This window comes from Uranotaenia lowii, chromosome 1 (genome assembly GCF_029784155.1).
Source record: "Uranotaenia lowii strain MFRU-FL chromosome 1, ASM2978415v1, whole genome shotgun sequence".
Taxonomy (NCBI): domain Eukaryota; kingdom Metazoa; phylum Arthropoda; class Insecta; order Diptera; family Culicidae; genus Uranotaenia; species Uranotaenia lowii.
Window position 1 is genome coordinate 200,753,114 of NC_073691.1, and position 24,290 is coordinate 200,777,403.

The following is a 24,290-nucleotide window of genomic DNA, read 5'->3' on the forward strand; positions in this document are numbered from 1 at the left end:
CGATTAATTAGAGAAAAATCTATCAAATCATCGTTCAAATAATTGAGCCGAGATTTTAGTGGAGTTGTTCCAACTGAAATCTAGGCCGATATACCTTCCAGAAAAGATTTAATAAACCATAGTGACACTTTGAAAAGCAAATACAGCAGAATTGTCAATAAATTTGGCTTTGTAGACATTCAAACATCAACAAATCAAACATTTTCCTAGAGCTTCTTAGGTATTACATACAATAAACATGCGTTAAAAAGTGATAAGTGAAACGATCATTGATTGATCTTGTGAATGAAACTTTATAAACATTTTTTTAAGTTGAATCGGGTGATTAAAAATTGACTAATTTTCGATCAGCTCAATTGCAAATTCCTTATTTTCGTAAGAACTAACTAGCTTCCCTATATTTATCATTGTTCTACCACGCACATATAATGTTCTCCAACAAACAAGATTTCTACGAGTTTTTTTTATTATCCCATTCACCAGCTTTCTTCAGAAAGATTCTTGTCCGGTAAATAAATATCAGCTATGTTTCAATTCCGCAGGAATAATTATTTTTACTAGAGAATGTTTCAAAGCAGAGGAAAGATTGTTTTTCATTTGCAAATATATATCCGGTAGTTGGAATGATGATGTCTGGAAAATATTCATTTAAAACATCTTCGAAATTACTTTTGCCATTCACTCATTTTCAACATCACTAACTGTTCCAAATGTTTTAAGCACGTTAATGATCAATAAATCAGATTCTACTAAATTCAAGTACATATTAAGTTACTTAAAGTGTTCAGTTTAATTATAAATATTCAATATTATTGCATTGAAAAAAAAAAAGTTTTTTGAGTTATTATGTTAAGCGCGATATCCGCGTTTGAGCGTGTTCATATTAGCCTAAGCCCAACTATATTTTCCTCTGGAGGCTTTTCGGTATGCGCTAGAAACAGTTGAAACGACAAACTTCATTAATTTAATTTATTAATATGTGTTACTAGTACAATGTATAATATCCATGTAAGATGTTTTTATTTGTATAATTTCCAGTTGCAAATTTCATAGCTTCCTCATTAATCGCCATATTTGTGGCCAAATATGCAGCGTCCAAATTAAATCATCAAACACCACCTTATATTCACTGTCAATCAAAGACTATATAAACACATTAAAACTGCATCACAAGAACTGAAACATTCAAGCGATTTCGCTCGGTTTTCAAGAGTCTTTGACTTTGACTGGATAGTACAGAATAATCGACTTATTTATATTCAACTAATAGGAAGGCTCATTTTTTTTAATACAAAGCGTTTCTGATTTACTTATAAAAAAAGGAAATGAAAAAACATTAACATAAGAATTAAAAAAAAAATTGAATTGAAATTGAATTGAAAAACAAAAATAAGCTAAACATCAAACTGAAAGTTTATTATAATTTGATGGTGGTGTTAAAAAATAATCTTATTTAATCTTTAAACCGTTCAAAGAACCCTACTCAGTACGTTTTGCTTCTCGTGTTTGTATAAATTAAAACTTGCGCCCATTCTAATATACACCGATCAAAAACATTTTTTTTCCTTTGAAGCGCATTCCCTTTCAAATAAATATTAAATAAACAAGGCATTTTCGTTTTTCCTTTCAACTTCGCTTCTTCTAGTATGGCTCATCAACTATTTTGCATTACGCAAATACACTTGGAAATTTAGCTCTCCGTTTGATATTGTTGCTTTTGTTCTATGATCAATTAAGCTTAGCTTGGTATTATTTCTCTTGTATATATTGAGTCCTGTTTTTAGGTTTTTTTTTAATATTAAGGATTTCTTAGTTGTTTATGTCTGATTTCATATTGTTCAGCTGGACAAATATGTTTGATTTTATCCTTTTTCACTGTCTTTGATTTCAAATTAAAGGGAAGAACAAGCGTTGTAGTGTGTGACTGTTCATTTACAGAGATAAATTGACTGAAGGCTCCAATTGCGTGGTTTTGTATCTGTGAAAAATCGTTCGAAAGTATGTCTTATTTAAAAATGTGTTTCGTTTGCCAGCAAACAGATGGCACTTTTTACAAATTAGGACATGAGAGTTGCACAAATTTGATTGGCAGTTTTCGGTTGGGATGTTACGCACACACATACACGCACATTGAAGACACCAATAGAAGAGACAAAAATAGAGATTTGGACAAAACACTTACCACACCATCGACAGAACAATCTCTTCGGGTGACAAGTCGCCGTCCCCTTCCTGCTGTTGCAATTCATCAGGAATGCTAGTTTCCTTGCCATTACTGCTGCTGCTACTGCTACCAGCTTCTTCGTCTGGTTTGGTCACACTGCCTTCTCCCTGTGCATCATCATCATCCTGACCTACCTCGAGTTCGATGATCGAATCTGCCGCATCGTCATCATCCTCTTCTTCATCGGGAATCATATCGATCTTCCCGATTATCGCTAGCCCAGACATAACTTCGAGCGGTGGTTCAGCCGGAGGAATGTTCATACTTCCTGATTCCTGTTGAGGAGGATCATCGACTGCAGATGTTGCAGTGTTTATAGTAGTACTGCCATTAGGGGCGGCCGATGGCGTCGTAGGCGTTATCCCGGCATGAAACGGATAATCCAGTTCGTCCAATCCTTCGGGTGGAGCTAATTTAGCCAGCTCTTCTCGTAACTGACGATACTGTCGACGTAATACCATAGCGTTGAACGAAATGGTGCGGCCGGTTCGTTCTTTCTGCAAAGGTTTACTCAACTCAGCGATCCAATCTTCGATTTGTGCACAGATTTCATTCCGTTTCAGCCAGAAGTGGGTTTGGATTACCTACAAAGGAATAGAAAAATATGTAAGTATGAGTGAAAGTTTTGTATAAATGCATTTTTAACTTCAGATCACTAACCTCTTTGAAACATGGGCATGGATTTTTCAACTGCTCCAGCATGGCATAGCGCACACAAGCCTGATAAATGTTGCTGTTATACTCGCGGGAGCTGTGCGTCCCATTTGGCGTCCCCCTGCTGCGCTCAAAGCCCGGTTCGTTGAAGTACGGTTCCGGCACCAGAATGAGACTTTGTATCGATACAAGCACCTTTGCAAAGTTTTGAATATGATAAATGTAAATATTCCTTACAAGCATTCATGAATAATGTCTCATTTACCTGTAGAAAGCTGGACGTGTGAGAATTCCATTTTTCTTCCGGTCGGCCATGCCATGTGTTCAATACCGATAAGCAAACCTTGCCATCGTTGTACAGGTTTGGGTTGAAGCGAACTGTGTTACGGCCAGTTGTTTCCAGATTAATCATCATCGGCGAGTTCGGATAGTCCGGAGGGAAGTAAACATCAAACTCGAAACAACCATTGGCGTACGGGGTCTCAGCTGGGCCCGTTATTAATACTTTCATTATATCTAACCTATCGGTATCACAGCGTACGAAAACGGAACTACTATAAGAGAGCGGAAGGCTCGTGGACAGGGTTACAGTTTCTTGGGCCAATCGTTTAACACGACCAGGGTGGCCTCGGTCTCCCGCCATCCGAACGTTAGTCTCGAAATGGTGAGAGATGGTGAACCGATAGCCATTTTCTGTTTCGGCGATCATTTCAAACGTGTCTGTAAAAATACAAATAGATTTTATTCCTGTTATTCCATAATAATAGATATTACTCACCGAATTGAAGCGCCTTCATTAGCTCCATATATTTGTCTTCCACAGATTTTGCCAATGGTCGGGAAACAGACTCTTTTTGTTCATCCTCAGCATCGGAAGCATCCAAATTAGTGGCACTCTGCACAAGAAGTGACGTTTCCTGAATGTCGGGAATTAATAGTGCCAATCCTTCATCATCGCCATCATCTAGACTGACAGTGATTTTTTGCGTTTGTCCCTTAAGGTTGGACTTTTTATTGACCCTGTGGAATAATAACAAGAGGTTGAAATTTGCCTAATAACAACGAACTTATATTGAATCAATGCTACTTACTTTAAACGGCTTGCGTATGTGTCGACGCATGCCTTCATGTTGGATAGCAAAACTGCTATCGATATTTTGCCCTCGTTGTCTTTGTTCACTAATAAGGACATCAGCTGCGTCGAAAGCGAGATAGCTCTTAACAGTTGTAGAATCGCCCGGTACAGGGGAATGTGCCTTGTGATATCCAAAACTGAAAGATTTGGGAACCGATAAATTAAACAAATAAGATAAAACCAACAAAAAGATACCAACCAGAATCGTTCCTAAGGTACGAACTTAAGGCCGGAATAAGACAAGATTGTTGTAAGAGATCCAAAAATATTGGAGGTAATTCCGGTAGTGTTTCACTACATTCTCGATAGCTTGGTTCATCACTGTCTATATTTGCAGGTAATTTATCTCCTGGATTGATATAACTCGAGAGAACCTGGGAAAATTAAAAGGAAAATATGAATACTTTTTTTGTGAGCGAACATATACGTTCTATACAAACCTGCAATAGCACAGTAACATGCTCTTCTTCGCTTTTTTGACGCAATAGAGCTTGTTCAATATTCCAAGATCGTTGTGTTGATCCTGTACCGAAACCGGTGCCTTTGGCCCAGTACATGTGGCTTTTGTCGTCTGAATTAAGCTGTTCCTCCCCGCCATTGGCCGTTGAGGGGACTGCTGCAGGTGCATTAGTGCTACTGGTTGGTTTACTGTTGGCTGTGGCTTGGATCTTAAATTTATGACATCGAAATTATTAGTATAAAACAAAAACACGAAAATAAATCAAACATACATTATCCGATGAATTGGAACCACTGGATCCACTGCCGTTGTGATGGGTGAATATACTCAAACAATTCAACACCAAATGAATGGCACCTACTTCAATAACCATACGCCTCAACAGCACTCCATCATCGGTGGTCAACGGTGAACTATCCAACAGCTGCCTAAATACCTCGAACGGCAAGGTCGGCAATGAAGATGACAGCGCTAAGCTGTATATTTCGTTTCCTTCACCATCACCAGTGACGCCCAATATTAGTCGTAGCAGACATTGCGCGCGAACTTTATCCCGTAAAAGCACTTCTGAGTAGGCTGGCAGTTTCAGAAACAGCGCAAAGGCCGTCAAGGAGTGTTGGGGAACCGCTGATATGGCTTGTGCTTTGGGAGAAGACTCGGCCGAAATATCGTCTAAATCTTCGTAAATTTCCTCGTTTTGTTCGACTTTCACCCATTCGCCGCCAGGAGGAATATTTTTATCCTTGTCCCCAAACTGCTGATGAGCTTTTGGTGTTTCTGGGTAAACCGTAGGCAAATAATGGGCCAGCAATGAAAGACCCCCGCGGCTGGAGAAAATTTGAAGCGGTGATGGAAGCGGAATGAAATCTGCTGCCTTCAGAATTGGCGAGGATGACGACGATCCACTGCTGCTTTCACAGACCAGATCTATATCTGTTTTGCCTTTTGCTTCGATCTTAAAAAAAAAAAAACAAGTTAGAATATAAGCCCCTAAGGAATAAAAATTATTTCTGATAACATACCAAATTCATACTAATGCAAGGTGTAGACAACGACACATTGGTCGATTTAAGCATGGCCAGTATCTGCGATATCGTGGTGTCACTTGTGATCATCCCATTTGGCACTGCAGTGTGTGTAAGCGTCACACCCTCAGGGGCTGTTAGCTTCGGATCGTCAATCTTCATTTCTGAAAACGATGTAAACGTTAAAAAACAAGAACCTAGTTGGAGAACATCAAAACTTACTAAACATGGACAGGATATCCTTCTGTTTCATGGTGGTTGCTTGATTTTTTGCCTCTTTTAGACGCTTATCTTTAGCGGTTACACCAGCAGCTACACTGAGAAATTCCATGCCCAACCCCATTTCCCAAAGCTCTTTTCGAGAGTCACTGTTGCCTGTGGCTGAACCAATCAAACCACCAACGTTCGACGTAGCTCCAGTTAGAATTTCACCAACGCGACTATCGGAGGGAAAGTTCGGCACTAGCTGGTTGTACACAGTCGCACATTGATCAAGAATTTCTTGACATTTGGCATTGGTACTTAGATAAAACAGTAGAAAATGGGCATTGGGGCGTTTTGATGGATGGTTGCTAACCGTGTAGGTATTTTGATCTTTGTTGTGAAGTGGAAGATCACTTCTAACTGTAACAAGTATTTTTTCGCTTTCCAGCAGGATTTGCAAGACTAATCTGCGCGTAAAACCTGATATGCAAGATTTGTTGCCATTAGTAACACGATTGTTTGCCTGTGTGCCACCGGTTGTAATGCTGCTCAATCCATTTGTGTCCGATTTACGTATAACTGAGATGAGGTTTACCGTTAAAACTTCTTGATTTTTAGGGTGGCATGCTGTTACTTTTGAAAGGAATTTAATGAGACATTCTTCCAAATCTAGACAAGCTTGGGGAGTAACCTCCGGAGCTAGAATTGCCAATTTATTATTACATAGGAGCAACAGCAACGGTTCCCAGAAAATGGAACCTTCAAAACAACCTAACCAATCGCGCATAAGACCTTCGGAACAAACATCGGTGAAAAAGTTCAATATTTCCGTAACCTTTTGAATGTTCACCATAGGGTAGGATGTCTCCTTTGAACAGTTTCCTGAATATTTATGGTGTTCCTTATCAGCGTCTGTTAGGCAGGAAGTTTCAGAGTTATTTTGTGGGATTTCACTGTACCCTGCAGTTGCTGTTTGTTCTTCCTCGAATGTTTTGCGATTATCGTTGTCTACCGATGGTTCGTTACTACTCGATTTTTCTCGATCAAGCTGATTGATACTAACCAACGCCCAGTGGCAGAACTCTAAAACAACTGAAGTAAGCAGATTGGGCAGTCCAGAATCTATTAACTGTTGCATTGCAAGCGGAGATTGGCAAGCTAACGATATAGTGGCTAGGTGTGATTTTGACAAATTCATTTTGGAAACGTCTTCGATTACCAGATGACTATACCATTCTGCCGAATCGGATTCTTCTTGTTTTACGTCATCAGTGGTGCACTCTCCGTCTTTTCTATCGTCGGAAATCGAAGCAGTGAGATCAGTGGACAAATTCGGAACAAGAACTCCCATTCGCTTCAGCAGCATCGTGAAGAGCTCAGGTCTTATACAGCAAATAGAACAAAGGACGGCATCGATGGCTTTCTTAAGAGGTTCATCATGTTCTAGCTCTTGATTCCAATCATAAAGTGTTTCAAACAGTTCTTTACTGATCATGTTGTACAGATTAGGAATCAATTCGATAGCATGTGCTTGCCAAAGGATCGAAGCCAGGCATTTGATGAATCCACTGTATGGGTTTGTTGCATGCATAACAAAGTGATTTGATTGATTTTTCCTGTAGGTGTCATGTAATTGTTGCACCCATCCAAGTAACGCCTCTAATCGGTCTTGAGTGAAATCGTTTTGAGTAGTGCACAAGTGATACAAAAGATCGGATATGGAATCGTTACTCAGTTGAAACATTTGTGGGATGCTTTCCTTGAGTAGAATGTTGATCAATTTCAGACCCAGATCGCGGTTGTGAAGTCCCAGTTTCAGGAGAACCGTTTCCAAATTCTGCAGAGCGAAATTGGGGCTGTAAGGAGCAATGTTTAATAGTGAACAACATGCTTCAAGAAAGCCGGGGACTTCTGTTGCAGCATCGATGACACGATTAGTCAACTGCTGATCCGCTGCATAGATTACGACGCTGAAACACTGAGCTAAGATCCGAAGCCAACCGAGGCTTGTTCGAGCTACCTTGTCATCATCATTTTGATACTCATTCAGGGAGTCATTAGGTGGTTTTATTCCGGAAGCAGAAGCATTACTAGTACTTGGACCAGCAATATTGCTACCTGTAGCCCAACTTGAACCTCCTGTATTGTAGTTGACATCGCTGAATGTTGTAGTTCCGAGAACGGATATCTGAGTCAATCCAATGTTACTAGCATCTCGTGGCCGATATAAGCGAATGATAACGCTGGTGGCAATTTCCGGTTGTGCGAATTTCAATCGAATGCAAGTCATTCCGACGGTGGAAATAGGTTGTGTAATCGGAATCGGACCTAGATTGCTGTCTCGAGTGATTTCAATCGCTACGGCGGATGGGCATGAAGCCAGCGTCGACAGATGCGGTTGCAACTGGACTTCTTTCAACAATACTGCTGTAGGAAGAGTAATGGTCAAGTCTACGTGGGATTCATTTGGATAAAAAAGATAACTCCAAGCAGGGTTTCGAGCACGACGATGCGAAGCAATGGGTGCTTGAATCAGTACATCAGCTGGTTGTGCGGTTTGGTTTTCAGAAGATATTGTACAATACGGTGCAAAGTTGATCAGGCCATCTTCATTGCGAGTGCTGGACGAGGAACTCTTTTTGGACGAACTTGATAATGTTGTCTGCAAATTGGATGATTTGGACAGTCTCTGCATGATCATTGAAACCAGACTAGGCTGAGTGTTGATGAGCGTTCGGTTACTGCGTACGAGACTTTCACAAAGCACTTTGATACCTCCCATATCAGCGAAAATGGCTACCGAAGCAGATGTTTCCAAAACTTTCAAAATGAACCATAAGAAAGGTTCTGAAAGTTGAAGTTTAGGCATGGCATGACGCATACTGGCGGTATAGTTAATGTAATCGAACAAAGGTTTAACTACCAAAATATTTTGCGTAGCCGTTCGGCTTAGATAGAGCAGCAATTGAAAAACGGCATCGGCCACCGTTTGCGGTTCACTCAGTGTGTTGTTTTTAGAATCACTCAGGGCGGATGAACTCATTGATGATGCCACTAACATGGCAAAGGACGAATTGGAGCAGTGAGACAAGGAACTCAGCAGTCGAATCATTGTGGGACTATGTTGCAACACAGTATCTGCAAAGCACGGTGTTTTTGGTCTAGGTTCTATGTTCTGTTGCTCTGCTTTTATTTCATCCGTTTGACTTTCATTCGAAGTGTTCAGATCGTTGAAAGATGCTGAATTGTCATAGGCAGTAGCGTTATCTTCGCCTGTTCGAGGGTTCTTTGTATTAACCAATATGGAGGCCAATTTTAACAGATCGATCAGTAGCGTGTTGTCCGTAACTGTTTTGCATTGACGGGAGTTTTCTGAACCAAGAACTGTCGCAAATAAGCTACCAAATCTGGTACCAAACATGTTGTTCGAATTACTGGTTTCCGACGCTCGGATACAGTATAATTTGTCTACATTAACAATGTTGTTGTACACAAGGCATGCTAGAAAACCAAATTTTTATTTGAATAAGTATAAATTTGAAGGTCCTTAGATATGAACACAGATACTTACAGACACACTCTATGATGCTCATTGCCACACCGAGGTCGCTCTTGTCATATGAAAAGTAAAGAAGCTCTTTGATCAACTGACTTTGAGCATCGATAGGTCCCTGTTGATTAGAGATGGCTCCGCCGAACTGAACTAAATGGAGTATGACCTTCAAAAGGATTTCCTTCAGCTTGTCTTTAACGTTACATTTCAGCTCAAGCCAAACGAACAACTCCAAAACTAGTTTACATACAGTTGGTCCAGCCTGTGGAAAAAAAAATTGTTGTGTTATTCATATTTTGGCATGAGTGAGAAAATAGATCAATGAACTTACATATCGGTTACTATCCAGAGAAGAGATCGACTGATCAACTCCTGAAAAGAAACGTAACAGCATTTTTTCGAAATTGTCGTCATTCACAATCAGATTTCCCATCTTCCGGAAGTGATTATCGCTTGAAGTCGAATTGGCATCCATATAGTCCGCCTCAAAATGCGGTTTGCAGGCAAGGATCAGACATTGAAAACCGAGACACCATGCTCGTAGTTTGATATTCGAATGTGTTGCCAGGGCTTTCAATAGCCCGTGCACTGCTCGATCACCAAAGGGAATCTTCGGGAACGAATAAGCATTGAGGCCTGGAGCGTTGCTACCCGGAACTTGTTCGAGGGTTTCCCCATTCAATGTTAACCATAATTGCAGGATTTTTTCTAAATTGAGCCAGGAATCAATCAGATGTAAATCACCGAGAATATTATCGAACACTTCTGTCAGCATGATGTTCGTCTCTAGTCCTTGTTGATATTCTACACCGGACCATGGTTCAACGATGGATTCTGGCCAGGCAGCTAACTCTCCTTGGTTGGCGTTCATAGCATCCGTTATGGCTACGTGTGGGAGGATAGCGATGAGATTGAAAGTACTTTTCAAGGCTAATCTTTTCAAAATTATTTCAACGTTTGTATCTAGTCCAATCTCTAGCCGAGCATCCATTGCCGATGAAACGGTTCTGAAAAAGGAAAAAATTGGAATAAGAATATTTGCCTGTTTAAAACATAGATAGTTAACAACTCTTACTTATAAAGGAACATTAGTCCGTCGCGGCCATTAGTATTGCTGCCATACTTTTTAAGGGCTCGCTTTTCTCGTTCCAGCATATCATCCAGGATGAGGAGTTCCTCCATGTCGGCATCGTCACATTCCATTAATGAAGGTAGTTGATTTTTGACGGCGTCTGCGTAGCTTATTTCCTTGGACACAGGTATGCTGTTGTGCATAACAACAGGTTTGAATGCCGTTTCCGGAACTGGTGGTAAACGAATTGGTGGAGGAAGTTCGGACGAAGAACCACTAGATGTTCCAGCACCTCCAGCTGCTTCGTCACCTGAAGAATTTCCGGAATCGTTGTCTTCATCTTTGAAATTTTTGTCTGCTTCCAATATATCCTGCAACAAACAAGTGATAGCATGCACCGCCCAGGGTTGTTGTTGATTTTCCCACACTGCTATTCGAACCAGTTGAAGCAACTGGTTTGTGGTGATTATTTTTGAGAGTTGAACAACAGGTCGACATGCCAGCACAAGCCGAGCAATGATTTTGCACGTTATCAAAAATAGGTCCATATTACAGGTGAAATCCATATTCAAAATTAATCCGATTAATCCTCGAATAACGACAATTATGTTTCCGATTTTCAGAGATTTTAGTCCCTTATCAAATGCTGTTTCGTTTGACTCACTAGAGCTACTGTCTGATCCATTGTCTTTATCGTTTCCATAGTTTGGAGGTGCTCGTGGGCTGCCATCATTAGCTGGTGCTCGAATAGCTGGTTTATTCTTTGTTATTTCGTTTATGTAAACCCCAAACGATTGTTTTACACTGTTTTGCAATTTTTTCAACTGATTTTCATGCTGCTTGAGAGCCATTTCCAGTTTACTCGCTGGTGTTTGCAAAGAATCAGTATTCATCATGTACATTTTCTCGGCGACTATGTTGCTACTGATTCCACTGCTTCCAACACCTCCGCTAAGCGGAGTAGTGTAATGTTTATTTGGAAGGAATCGTTTCTTGAACGTTCGAGTCAATGTGCGCAAGCTACCATTACCCATATTCAACCGCGACTTGGCCATATCCGTTTCACCGGACATGAAATCCCACCGCATGTTGCTCGGATCTTTTTTGCCGTCGTTAACTCCTTCGTCAAGACATACTGACAGGAACAGTAAAATCCATCCAATCAGATTTAAGTCGGTGTTGCACCAGATGTTGGATCTGTTTGTGTGATTTGCCGATATAGGTGCTAGGAGGGTAGCCAAAGCTTTCAAAATACCATCAATCACAATCGATCGACAGCTGCCCATAGAAATGCTTTTTCGTCCCAAATAAGTGAGAAGAAAGAATACACGATCTTGGGGAAAGATGCGACTGTTTTGAGAAGAGTATAATTTCAAAAACTTTTCTGCTAGAAATTCACCCCACCAAGGTTTGAAGCAACACATTCGCACCAGAATGGAACATGTGGCTAGCTGGATATGGGTATCCCCATTGATGACCAAGGTATCGAAAAGGAGATTACAAGTATCTTGGTCAAAGTGAGAGTAGATGTTAGCGACGTTTTGGCCTCCATAGGTCGTGATCAGGTGCAACAGAGTCTCGATAAGGCATTCACTCAGAACGCGAAGCTTGTCGGTGTATATTGAAGATAGATCTAGAAACGGAAAAAATGTGTTACAGGATATTACATAAATTAAAATTCCTCCACTCACCTCTGGGAAGTTCTGCATCCGGGTGACAATGTTTCGGTTGTTCGGGAACATCAAGTGGTGCACGAATACGATCAATCACGCGTTTTATTACATTTAGTTGATGCTGGAATGCCATACATTCCTCATATACAGCATACACCTTCTGATTCTCTTGGAAGGCAGCCGAGACAGATGGATTTGCGGAACCGGTGTGATCTCCACCATTTTCTTTTATGCGATTTAGGAATGCTTGCATATGGGAAATATTCGATGCTTCACTATTTACATACGGTTGCAGCATATCGATTAATTTACTATTGGACAAGCAATACCGGCAGTGAACGTCTTCGTAAAGAGCTTTGAGGATTTTGACTTGAGCTGGCAGATTACTTTTCTTATTTTTCAGATATTTCATTACCGGGTCGGCATACCCTTCGTGATCTAGGATCACAATATGACCATAGAATGACCCCATTGGCATACGACATCTGGTAGCAGACATGCCGTAACGTCCCGTGATAGTTATTTTCAGGTATCGACAAATTGGTGGAGGTTGAAGATCACTTAGAACCAATGTACGTGAGCCGATATCTAAGGATACTACTAACCGGACGCTGTCTGCTTCTTCCTCAAAGCACCATATATCAATGAAAAGCGAAGCTAGATCAGAGCATGCAGGAATGATCAAATCAGTCAACATGATGGGTGCCCCGAAATCAAGAGTTATGTATCGCATAGCACCGGAATGCATCCGTTCTACAACAATCATCTGTTTCGGTGGTGTGCTTAGTAACTTATGCCACGGTAAACCGTTTGCATTTTCTTCGGCATTGCTGTCTTCAAAAAATTCTTGGATCTTATTGTTCAAAGCAATCGAGGCCTGTGATTTATCATCGATTATCGAGGCTGCTTCGTTAGTATTACCTCCGACAAATACAATCCTTGGCTCATTCGATGGACCCCAACTTTCAATTTCGTTGAAGTGTTCATTTTGAGCATCAAGATCCTCTGCCTTTTTAGCCTCGTTAACATCATCTTTCAGTTTATGTTTTTTCAACGCGGAATAAAATATTTTATCCACAAGAATATTCTTAACATTGTTCATCATGTCGTCGTCTAAGTTTTCTTTCTCTTCTAGCTTTATGTGATTCTGCACTGTTTCCATATTGTTTTGAACAGTATTTTCCATTAGAAAATCGTCTATTATATTTGTTGATTGAATGTTATTTGCATCAATGTTTTCCAAGCGCGTTGCATCCGATGTCGAACTGCATACATAATGTAATGGTTCTACCTCCAGTAAACCCTTGAAATGATTTCCAATGCCGCGACGCCGCAGTTGTAATGGAAGAAATTTCAATTCCGACCCATCCGTAACACAAACCGAGCGCAAATCTATAGATGAGTGCTGATTTGCCGCAGCAGAATTGGCCACTGAGCCGGTTTTTCCAATCGAAGAACAGGAGAACGACAAATTTGGGTTTCGCATAGCGGATGACGGTTGCGATTCAAAAATTTCTGCATCAAAAGGTGATCCATACAGTCCGAACCGAGTGCGCAAAAGTGCTGCATATGGACTAGCTCGTTTGTTCATTTCGATTGCAACATCCTTGAGTAGTGAGATACAGTGCTCGGAAATGGGACTGTGAGAATCGCTTGTCGAGGTTCCTGAAATGAGCAACGTGAACCATCTTAGGGCTCCTGCATGTTGAGAATCGACTATTTCCGGTAGACATGTAACGATGGCCTGCTTCAAAGTCTTCTCGAATTGATTGCAACCGTCTTTATCTATCATGTTTTGAGCACCCCTAGCGAAATAAAAGAAATGGATGTTTTATAACATTCTACACCAACTTGTTTTGCATTACTACTTACTCTAAAGCAACGCTCACAAACTTGACACACTTGTGAGCTATGCTGCGATTTCCCAGAACTATACAGTGGCGCACTATTTCTACTAAATGCTTCTCTACTAATTGTATACACTCAGATTGTTGAACGTTAATGTCACTGGAAGCTAAATCTTTGATTTCCCCGGAAAGAGTTTTCTTTCCGAAAGGGTTCTTTGGGTATCGATATCGCATCATCCGAATGGTTACGATCCAAATAAGGATATCGAAAACAATGTTCTGCTGTAACTGAACAGCTTCGTCTTCTTCCGGATTAGCATAGTTGTACAAGATTTTCAATAAGTTGTTCAGCAACAGATTTGATTCCAACATTGCCAGCCGTTGGGCACGCTCGTTTTCGATTTTGTACACTTGTCGAGTTGAACGAACCGTGATGGATATCTCGTTCAGCCAGTCGCATCCTGGTTGGGTTAGAAAAAGCATCAAGAAACTATTTTAATTTATCATTTTTGGGAAATGCAGTATCGTTAGGCTACGCAGGTTATAGTGAGATGTGATGGATTTGATTAGTTTTTTAACTTATCAACAAACAACAACGAAAATGGAGCAAATACACCCTGGTGACATTACCTATATAAAAGTCATTTTTTTGCGACTTGTTGGTATTAGCGGAGGTACTGCTGGGATCGGACGGCAAAGTTGGTGACGAATCCATGCCATTGCTGCCTCCTTTATTATCCTTCCCAACTATTGCAGGTCCTGCAGTCGTCGAAGAAGAACCACCAAGTGATGCGCTGTCAGATTTGCCACGAGCCATACTGTGCACGAATGAAGTCAACAATATGCTAGTGATACCCTTCTTGCGCACCGGAACTAGCAATCGCGTGATAGCGGAAATATAAAAGGGTTGGGGTGGATTAGATATTGCTACTCCAAAGCTATGAAGGGTTATTTGTGTGGTGACATGTAAGTGAATGCCTTTCGTTCATAAGCAATGATGTACACAATGCATTCATGAGTTTTTTTTAGTAAACACGCACACCGATCATGGTCGAGGGAAGCTTTCTAGCTGAAGGAACCTTTTTTTTTCTTAGGGATATTTACCTCTAGTTTTGGCCTGTCCATCCTTGGAAAAGTCTGTCATAGTTTTGATGTGAAGCAGATAGTTCCTTCCTTTGGATTTTAGTAGTTTCGGACTAGTTAGCGTCACGGAACCTGCTTGTTCACTAAGATCCATACAGGAAGCAAGTTCGATAGGTCCCACTAAAATCTCCGCATTTCGTGCATTGAGGTATTCTTCGCTCAATACTGGATTCTCGATGGAATCTAAGAAAAAAAAATAGAATTAATTCCTTATCATCACTAGGTAAGGGCACAATTTCAACATACTTTTCCCATCCGTTGAACCAATATTGAAGTTAATAGATTCATCGACCCTGTTGATGGATTGTGATTTCCGACGAGAGCACAAACCGGTAGATTTTTGTTTCAACAAGGTCACCTGGATGGCTGGTGCGTTAGTACACGGTTGATAGAGCGAGAATTTGAAATCGATATGGCCAAGTGAGGTGCATTTCGGCAGACTCAGTTCGATCAGATGTTCGTCCAAAGTTGTACTGTTGAGGTAAAATAATGATATCATGGAATTATATGTAACGAAAAAATAATTCCAATACTTACGTGCCATTATGTAGCCTCCACGTTTTGGTCAAATGGGTATCATCACCCGGTCGCAAATGTTGAGGATGACGACGCTGTTTTTGTGCTTGCTCCAGCTCACTCCAACAACCTGGAACTTCAGCTGTGTAAGGCGTCAACATTTCGTTGAATAGTGTCAACGAGTACAATATTTTCAAGGTGTTCATCGACATATCCGACTTGAATGCTAGCAGTACGTCACAATAGTTATGATCTCCGGCAAATGTTGGATTCGCGTTGGTGGACCCAGAAGGTGGTTGAGCCGGTGAAGATGAAGTAGACGGTGTAGCGTCATACTTAAGAAGGCTTGGCATGGTTGAAGGTTTATCCATGATCAATTTACCACTATTCTCGATCACACAACTAACATCATCGTCGCGTTCATCACTTGAATCTGCATCCAGATCGTAGAAGGAATAGAAATGCAAACATCCTTTGGCCGTACAGCCGCAAAGTCGTTCCAGACTTTTGCAATAAGTTGCAGATACGAAACGGTCATCAGCGACACCAACTTCAGAAATAACGGTCAATGTTTTAATGGATACAATTCGGAGTTTTCCATCCTCGCAGGTCATGACGAACACACCATTTTCGGTATCGTTACCGCCAAAAATTCTTCCGCTACTGTCGCATTTTGGAAGCATGATGATCTCGACCGGAGTTTCATCATCTGTTAAAAATTTCACCAATGGTTCATCGCACTTTACCAGTCCATCCTCGTAGAGATAGTAAAGATAGAGAATTGTTTTCCACTCATTTTCTTCGATTTCTTCCAGAATTTCACCGGTAACTTTTTCGTTTTCGGCTGGTTCATCTTTTTCATTTTTATCCATCACATCAATCTCAGTTCTAGTTACCTTGGTTTTTATTTTGTTCAAACGAACAACCACCAGCAGATGCCGATTATCGCTAGAAGGAATGATTTCTCCGATTTTATAATTTTCTGGCGAATTGCAGTAGAACGGTGGCAGCTCGATGTATTGCAGCGGAATACAACTGATTTCACATTTGTTGGTAGTCGCCAAACTGGTAGCAGTGGATAAGGCAGTCGTAACATCAGCATCACTGCCGGCTGAAGCTCCGGTTGAACTCACGCTCTCCGTTAGTGAAGGTTTGGTTGAAGCCACTTGATTATTGCTGTCTGTAAGCTTGATCGTTCCCCCTCCAATACCACCAATGCTAATGGGAAGCTGCTTACCCAAGGACAAAAATTCTTCGCCGGAACTGCCAGTCGAGGAAGCAGATGCTTCGATCAATTTGTTAAGTGTATCGTCTAGCTTAGCAAACTGTTGCGTTAGGTGAGCTTCGTCCTTTTTTATATCAATATCGATCAATTTGTCTATCGATTCTAGCAATTGAGAATCGGTATTATCCGAAAGGAATTTGATAAAGTCGTCCTCATACTTCTCATCGATTGTGCTGAGGGAGGATTTTTTCGCCGGAGGAATATTGTTGCTGCTAGGTGATACCAGGAGTGTTGACAGGCGTTGTTTAGACTTTGAATTGGCTGTCGGGCTGTCCTGCTCACAGTTGATTGGATTTTCAATATTGTAGACAATGAAGAGAAGCGTAGTTTCTTTTTCACCAGAATTTGTTTCTGGTTCCGTACTCAGCACACGAATACCACAAACAATTTTGGTTCCGAGCATTTTCGGCTTCAAAGATAGTGTAGCCGTTTTTGGTTTGTTGACCGCGAATAAAGATTTGTTGTAATGCGTGGCAAGAGCAGTTAATTCTACCTCATGCACATTAGTATCCATGCTGAGAGTTGTTGTAGCTAGAATATCCGGATGGAGCTTGATTTTGAAGTCATGAACCTTCACCAACTGTCGCTCCAAATTCCAAATAGTGACATCGGCGGACGAATTCCCGGTACAAAGTACATTTCCTTGCTCTCCGGCAGACACTATTGTGAAGCCTGGAGTAGCAATCGCTGGACTCGAGGCGTATGTCACTGATAAAGGAACGTTCTGAGTGAAATCACCTTTAACGAAAGGGCACTCGGGTGAGTGTCGTTCGTGCTCACTCCATGGTTCGTCCGTTTTCTCCCAACAAACCAAGCAAACGTTACATGTAAAGCACATTGCCCGGTCACCGTTTCCGTTGTCCCCCGGGAAATGATAAAATCCTGCTTGAGCCATCTGATCCGGCAGGACCCATTTGTAGTCCATGTGGGGCCACGCCTCAAATGTTTGCCTCCGAACTGCCTCCGAAAACATGTGGAAGCGATTGAGTGCGGTAGGTTCTGTCACACGAGCCCCCTCCAGCAAATCGGTCAACCGTTCATTGATGGCTGATGCAATGGCCAGTGCAGGAATGTGTCGATCGAGGCGCTTCAGCTGCATAACCATTCCTCCGGCTACCATCCGTAGCGAAGAATGGGGCAACTCGAGACAGATGGTTTCCCACTGAAAATAACAAACAATATTTCAACAATATTTGACTACTGTACCTAATCTACAACGTTTCAGTCTGTATTTTAGAATCGCACTAAAAATGGATTTTTAACAACATGAGGAGGTTTTCATATTCATTATGTAGGTCAATGGGTGGTATGAAAAAAACTTAGGAATTGCTTTTGCTAAACTGAATCGAGCAGTCGAGCAGTCGCTTATAGCAATTGCTTCGGTTGTTATGAATAAAGTTTTTTTTGACAGCTGTTTTCTCAGTCAGGAGCTTTTACTTTTAGAACAAGCTAGTTTGGTATGAATAAAGCTCAAATCTGAAGCAATTGCTCGACAAATCTCATAGCAATTGCTTTATTTTCTAAGCATGCTCGGTAGCAGACTTTTCCAATAAAAAAATCTTCAATAACGTCATGAACTTATCAAATTAGCAATATTTCACTTCAAAACAATTCAAAAAGGTATTTTCAACATGGATAAAGAAAAGTCGAAGTGATAACTCAACTTTTTTCATATTTCTGTCGTTGTATAAAATCATTCGTCTAAGATGACAATAAACAAATCAATTAGTAAATATTTCAAATTAAAAAAAAATCCGGCTATAGTGGAAGAAGTTCCAATTGGCTCAAAGTAAGAAATAAATTGTAATAATTTAAAACATTATACAGATCTCTCATTTTAATATAATTTTTTTATTATCCTAAACTTAAAAAAAAAATCTAAATTAAAATGCGCGCCTATTGCCTATTTTTTTATACATCGGATTATCCCGATCCGAATACATGTGGGAGAGCTTATGATAAATATTAAAGTTAGGCCATTTTTTGTTTAACAATATTCGAATATGTATTCATTTTTCTTTAAACATCAACATACGAGCACGCATTAACACAAAATTCCGGTCGTTCTTACACCCACCACCCGTCGTCGTCGTCGTCGACTTCAAGGCTGCTTTAGCCGTAGTTTTCAATTTTCTGATCGTCTTCTTTCATTTTACTTTAGAAAACTTCAGATTCTGCTGGTTGGATAGCTCTATTTTTCGAAGCAAAAGCTATGTTCTAAGACTTTAGTACACATTCGCTAAGCAAATGTTTATTCATACACAGCAAGAAAAATTCGTGTAAATTTAGATCGAAAACGATGCACGAAAACGGAACATCGATTTTGATGTAAAATTCTATCACGGTGTATTTTTTTCGAGGATGTAATTTTTGAGGCGTGTAAATTTAGATCGAAATCAATGCACGAGATTGGATCACAAAAGCCGTCGTGTAAAAATACACAGGGATGTAAATTTTAAAATTTATTATCGTAATTATTGATATTTTTTTCTAAATATTAAGTTTTTTGCTTTTGTCTTGAATAAATACGCCGCATGTATCATTTTTAATTCACATTTATTTACAAAACTGAACATAAAAACCATTCGGATAGCGTCAGGCTGATATTGTTGTTGCATCCGATGATTCCCAGCACGGGGATGTTTTTCGAATCAGCATGATCAGCATCCTCGAATGGTTCCGGAAATCATAATTTTTCGGTCAGCATCCTGCACACTCGAATTGTTCTGACAAAAGTTTTTCCGGATAATCACTGGCCTGATATCAGCCGCTGCGAAAAATCTGACCTTGCTGTAATGGAGAGAAAACTTATCAGTTTCAACCATATTCTTTATTTCACGTCTCATAAACTTACTACTTTAAAGACTCTTAAAGTGCTCCTGTAGCTACGCCTTTGAATGACTCGTTTCCGAATAGTTTTCCGACTTGTTTACTTTGTGTCCGACGCGAAATATAAAAAGGCACAATTTAAATATTTGCATTCAATTTTAAATCGAACAGATATAATTTTACACTGTTTGTGATATAAATTTCGTTGACCGGTTGATTTTTGCATGATGCAGTGTAAAATTAAATAAAAACAGTTTATTTCTATTCAACTTTGGAAAACAGACTAATATTACATCGAAAGAAGTTTAAAATTACATCTTTTTGTAATTACACTCAAGAAAAAATAGATCACTCGTGTTTTAGATTCCGTGTACTTTTAGAAATTTTTTGCTGTGTACCAAACTAAGCAAATGCTTTGGACTTTTGCTTTGATTGATTTCGAGCTAAGTAAAAGCTACCAAAGCAATTGCTAAACCTTATTCATACCACTAAATATCCCAATAATAGCAAACAAATGACAACCTTTAAGGGGTTAAACTAAGTTGTTACGATGTGCAATAATGTGCTGTGTAACAGAAAAATAATAACCTTTTCGAGGCTGAGCTTTACTTTTATGAAGTATTGTGTAATGTAACGTATACTTTTTTTCAAAGTAAATTGGGCTGAATAAACAAAAACTTTTATAAATAGGTTTGAACAGTTATAAAATTAAAGAGAGCAATCGAAACATATACTTTAACTTTTGAACCCATCACTCGTAATAACGCTGTACTTACCTTTTGCGCCTTTATTCCACGCTTAACGAATTGCTGGGCCTCGGAAATCTTGTGGTTTAGCTCGAAGGTCACGTCGGTCGTGTTTTCCAGACCATTCTGTTCTAGGTTCTGAAGGCATTGAAAAAACAACACCGCCTCTGACAGGGGCAACTCAATGCGAATAGGATCATCGGCCTGACTGATCGGTGCCTGCAAGATCGTGTCCAGAAGCAGCACCCCATTGTAGTCGCCCCTCATCGAAATGTTCTTACCATTCCAAAATAGGATCTTATCTTGATCCGGCAAATAGCGGCATTGCGGTGGAAGTGTTTCTGATGAAAAGAATTTAAAAATGTTGAATTTCCGAAAACGTACATGATGCAATCTGTCTCGCTTACCGGAAACTGCATAGCTCTGCAAAATAACGCCGGAGTTGACATCTAGAACTTTCAAAGCGGAGCCACGTGTGAACACCAGGATCACATTAAGGAGCGGGTGGTAAACGATACGATCGGCTTCAACATCTACGTTCAGGTAGCCGTCTTCCTTGAGCCACTGGTCTTCACTGTTGTTGCTTCCGATACCACCGACGATTGCTCCTCCGCCACCGGAGGCCATCACCACCCCACAACACGCACTGTTGCAATTCGGGTAGGATTTTTCGGTGTATCCGGTTCAACTATAAAATTTATTTGCCACTTAGAGAAAGATTTGTCTTCACCACAAACCAATTTGCGCAACTTAAAAATAGTTGGAAATTCAAAACACAACCCTAGCTCATAAATACACAAAATACTATCCGAGACTTGCTTCCTCAAGCCTACATAGACGTGATTTTCGACTGTTCCAAGCTCACACCACTTCCTTATTGGCCCGAAAAAACAAATCGATTGGTGCGTAGATGATAAGTCACAGCCGAGCCATGATGAGTATTGTCGTAACATGAAAAGAAAAGAATGAAAATTTGAAATTAGTAAATTGGCACTATTACGAATGGCGTGGCGAGCAAGATTTTTTCTGTGGCTTTTTTATTTATTTTACCACTTTATGGATCTACTGCCACTGACGGAAATATTATTTTCTGTAAATTGGTAGAATTTAGTATAAAAATTAACCCATGAATGTTTTGACAAATTATACTAGTCGAACAATTTTCACCACCATCAGTAGAAAACTCGAAATTTGCCTCGATTCGATGAGTAGCCAGGCCAGCAGTCAGCAGCAGTCGTAATTGTTGGCAGTCGCTAAGAAATAGTTTTTTGCTCGAGTCTTGAGCAGTGTTTTTGCTAAATTATAATATCATAAAGAAGTCTTCTAAAACATACGCAATATAACAAGCAAGGCTGTTTAGTCACTAGTTGTGATACAGGTAAAAAATACATAAATAATTGAATAGAAAATTAAATGTTAGCAGCAAAAATTTCATGTTTTACTTTTGGCATTAAGCATTTAAACTATCTTGAAAACTGGCAACAAGGCCATGTTCAATCGCGGAATATTTGTACCACATAAAATAATGAAGCATCGATACCAGACTTTCATTGATTTACAACAAAATCAGTAAACACGTTTTTCCTCCCAAACTAATTATGAAGCAAGGTGCAATAAACACAAATTAATTTTTTTACAACATAATTTAGTTTTGAGTAAAATTGTGCTCACTAAAAAATTTGCTTCCCCTCTCTTTTCCGTATAGGTTATATACTTATCTGATATATCTTACACTAGTCAGATTATAAAACATCTTGAGAATATAATTCTCATTTATTGTAATTTATTGCATAGGATTTATTATTTGGGCTTAACCGGCAATAACATCATATTTAATACATTTTGCGTAAAACCACAAAATTGAGAGGAAAAGTGTTAACTAATCATGGATTTATCTCACGCAACCAATGCAGGATAGAATCATAGAACAAAGTGAAGATCGATTGTGATATTGTTATTCAAAACAAAAGCAACGACCAGCCTGCAAGTGTCTCAATAAATACTTGACTGGGCGTAGTGAATGCTAAAATCAAATAGGGTCGGTTCAATCCGATATCTTCGTCGCAATCTCTTGCGCAACTTTTGCTTCCGCACCGCACTCACACACACTGGCACAACATTCGGTGAAAAAGAAAAACACTCGCAGCAAAAAGAGAGCAGCCTACGAACAAAACGACCAGCTCAACAAGAACAAGCGTAAGAAAACTTACACATTTTCCTCAGCCATAAAACGTATTCGAGTTTTTCAGAACGTTTGAATCGCACTTGAGTGCGCTTCCCCCGATCGAAATCCACCTTTTTCCGGTAGTCGCGAACACCGGGCACCGATTTACGCAACGCAAGTTCACTTTAAGCGCTGAAAAATAGCGATATTTTACGTTTAAAAAATCGAACACGAATTCGCAGTCACACACAGACACTTGCGGTTTCGTTCTTTCCACTCAACTCGACTTTTTGGCAGACTTCAGATAACTTTTCAAAAAGTCGCATAAGCGATATTTGAATTGTCACAAAATGTTTTGTTTGAAGGAAATCCGCTAAAACTTTGATGATATTCATCGAACAAAATTCAAATAATGGATTTTTATATTACTTGGATAATTACAAGTCAACAAATGTGCCAATTGCAGGTCCCCCAATCTTCTATTGAAAAATGGGTTAAAATCGACTGAAATATTATTCCAGAAATTGTGGCAACCGAAAAGTCTGTTCAATGAATTCTGGTAGAGATAGGTCGAAACAAGTAGAAATGGATTGTTGATCACCTATCATTTTCCAATCGATTTCTACCAGGTCGAAATGAATCCTTCTGCTGGTGTGATTGGTTTTGACTAGTTTCGGTCGATAATCCAACTTGCTTCATTGAACAACGACCTGACCAGTATCGACCATTTAACAACTACCAGTTGTCAGAAACCAGTATAGAAACCATTTTTTACCTGCGATTGAACGAAGCTCGGGACAAAACGAATCCTGAGGCCGAGCTGGATCGGTATTGACTAGTTTCGATCGTTTTCAACTTGCTTTATTGAACAACGACCTGACTCGTTTCGTCCGAAACATTGGCTCATTGAACAACTACCGGTTGCAAGAAACCAGTAGACACTTGTTTCTACCTACGATTGAACGAAGCTAACAGACATGTCGGAGTCGCAGTTTGATGTCTCTCTAGACATCTCGCTTGTTCTATAGCTGTTTTAAGGGAACCGCTATCCTGCTCTCGCAACACCTTTCCAACGAAGAAACTGACATTAGCTGCGTTCAATCGTAAGTAGCGATTGGTTTCGACTAGTTTCTGTCAAGTGGTCGTTGTTCAACGGGCTCATGTTTTGGTCGAAACAGGTCTGGTCGTTGTTCAACGGAGCAAGTTGAAATCGATCGAAACTAGTCGAAACCGATCCAGCTCGAAAGCAGGATTCGTTTCTACCACACTAACACACATGCAGCGTGTGTGTCAGACAGAGAGCATGTTTTTGTTTCGTTTTCGCCATTTCATTCTCATCAAGTGCTCTGGATGCTTGAATTCAGTCGGCAGTCGGTTCTGTGTGTTTCAAGTCGGTGGGATTGTTGCTGTGCTAACTCTTCCTGCAATTATTCCTGTGCTGTGCGGTAGAAGACGTTTGCACTTGCCCCGGGGGGAATGAATGGAATAAAAAATTGTCATAAAGTTATCTTATTTTAAGAAATTTAATGGTTTTACCTCTCGAATGCGTTTGAAACACGTCCACGCAATTTTTGTTATTAATTTTTTGTTTGCGGATGGCTATATAAGACCAAGATGGTCTACTAATGTGAACACATCCACAAAAAGCAAACCGCCAAAATGTCGCGGAACTCTGCAGATGCATGGGAAAATAAATTCAGATTGTCCCATCATCGCTTTTTCAGTCTCATTTAATATTACGAAATTTTTTATTTCAATAC

General features: G+C 40.0%; 1 protein-coding gene across 5 annotated transcripts; it reads right to left on the minus strand.

Annotated features, from left to right (window-relative positions):
• Positions 1-955: 955 nt before the first annotated feature.
• LOC129744056 (baculoviral IAP repeat-containing protein 6-like) lies at positions 956-22,795 on the minus strand. 5 transcript variants are annotated; one of them, XM_055736416.1, is made up of 23 exons: positions 22,577-22,795; positions 20,774-21,239; positions 20,397-20,707; positions 15,528-17,953; positions 15,237-15,463; positions 14,952-15,173; positions 14,478-14,720; positions 13,873-14,308; positions 12,019-13,805; positions 10,331-11,960; positions 9,587-10,262; positions 9,274-9,517; positions 5,721-9,203; positions 5,496-5,662; positions 4,745-5,428; positions 4,454-4,681; positions 4,213-4,387; positions 3,970-4,150; positions 3,657-3,898; positions 3,144-3,598; positions 2,885-3,073; positions 2,183-2,808; positions 956-1,978 (listed from the first exon to the last, which is right to left on the minus strand). In XM_055736416.1, coding segments are annotated over exons 2-23 (14,853 nt in total). In that variant the 5' UTR covers positions 20,994-21,239; positions 22,577-22,795; the 3' UTR covers positions 956-1,977. The 5 variants fall into 5 exon arrangements, with proteins under 5 accessions (XP_055592391.1, XP_055592374.1, XP_055592365.1 ...); XM_055736399.1 differs by having other exon boundaries at positions 956-2,808; positions 20,774-21,235; XM_055736390.1 differs by having other exon boundaries at positions 956-2,808.
• Positions 22,796-24,290: the final 1,495 nt, after the last annotated feature.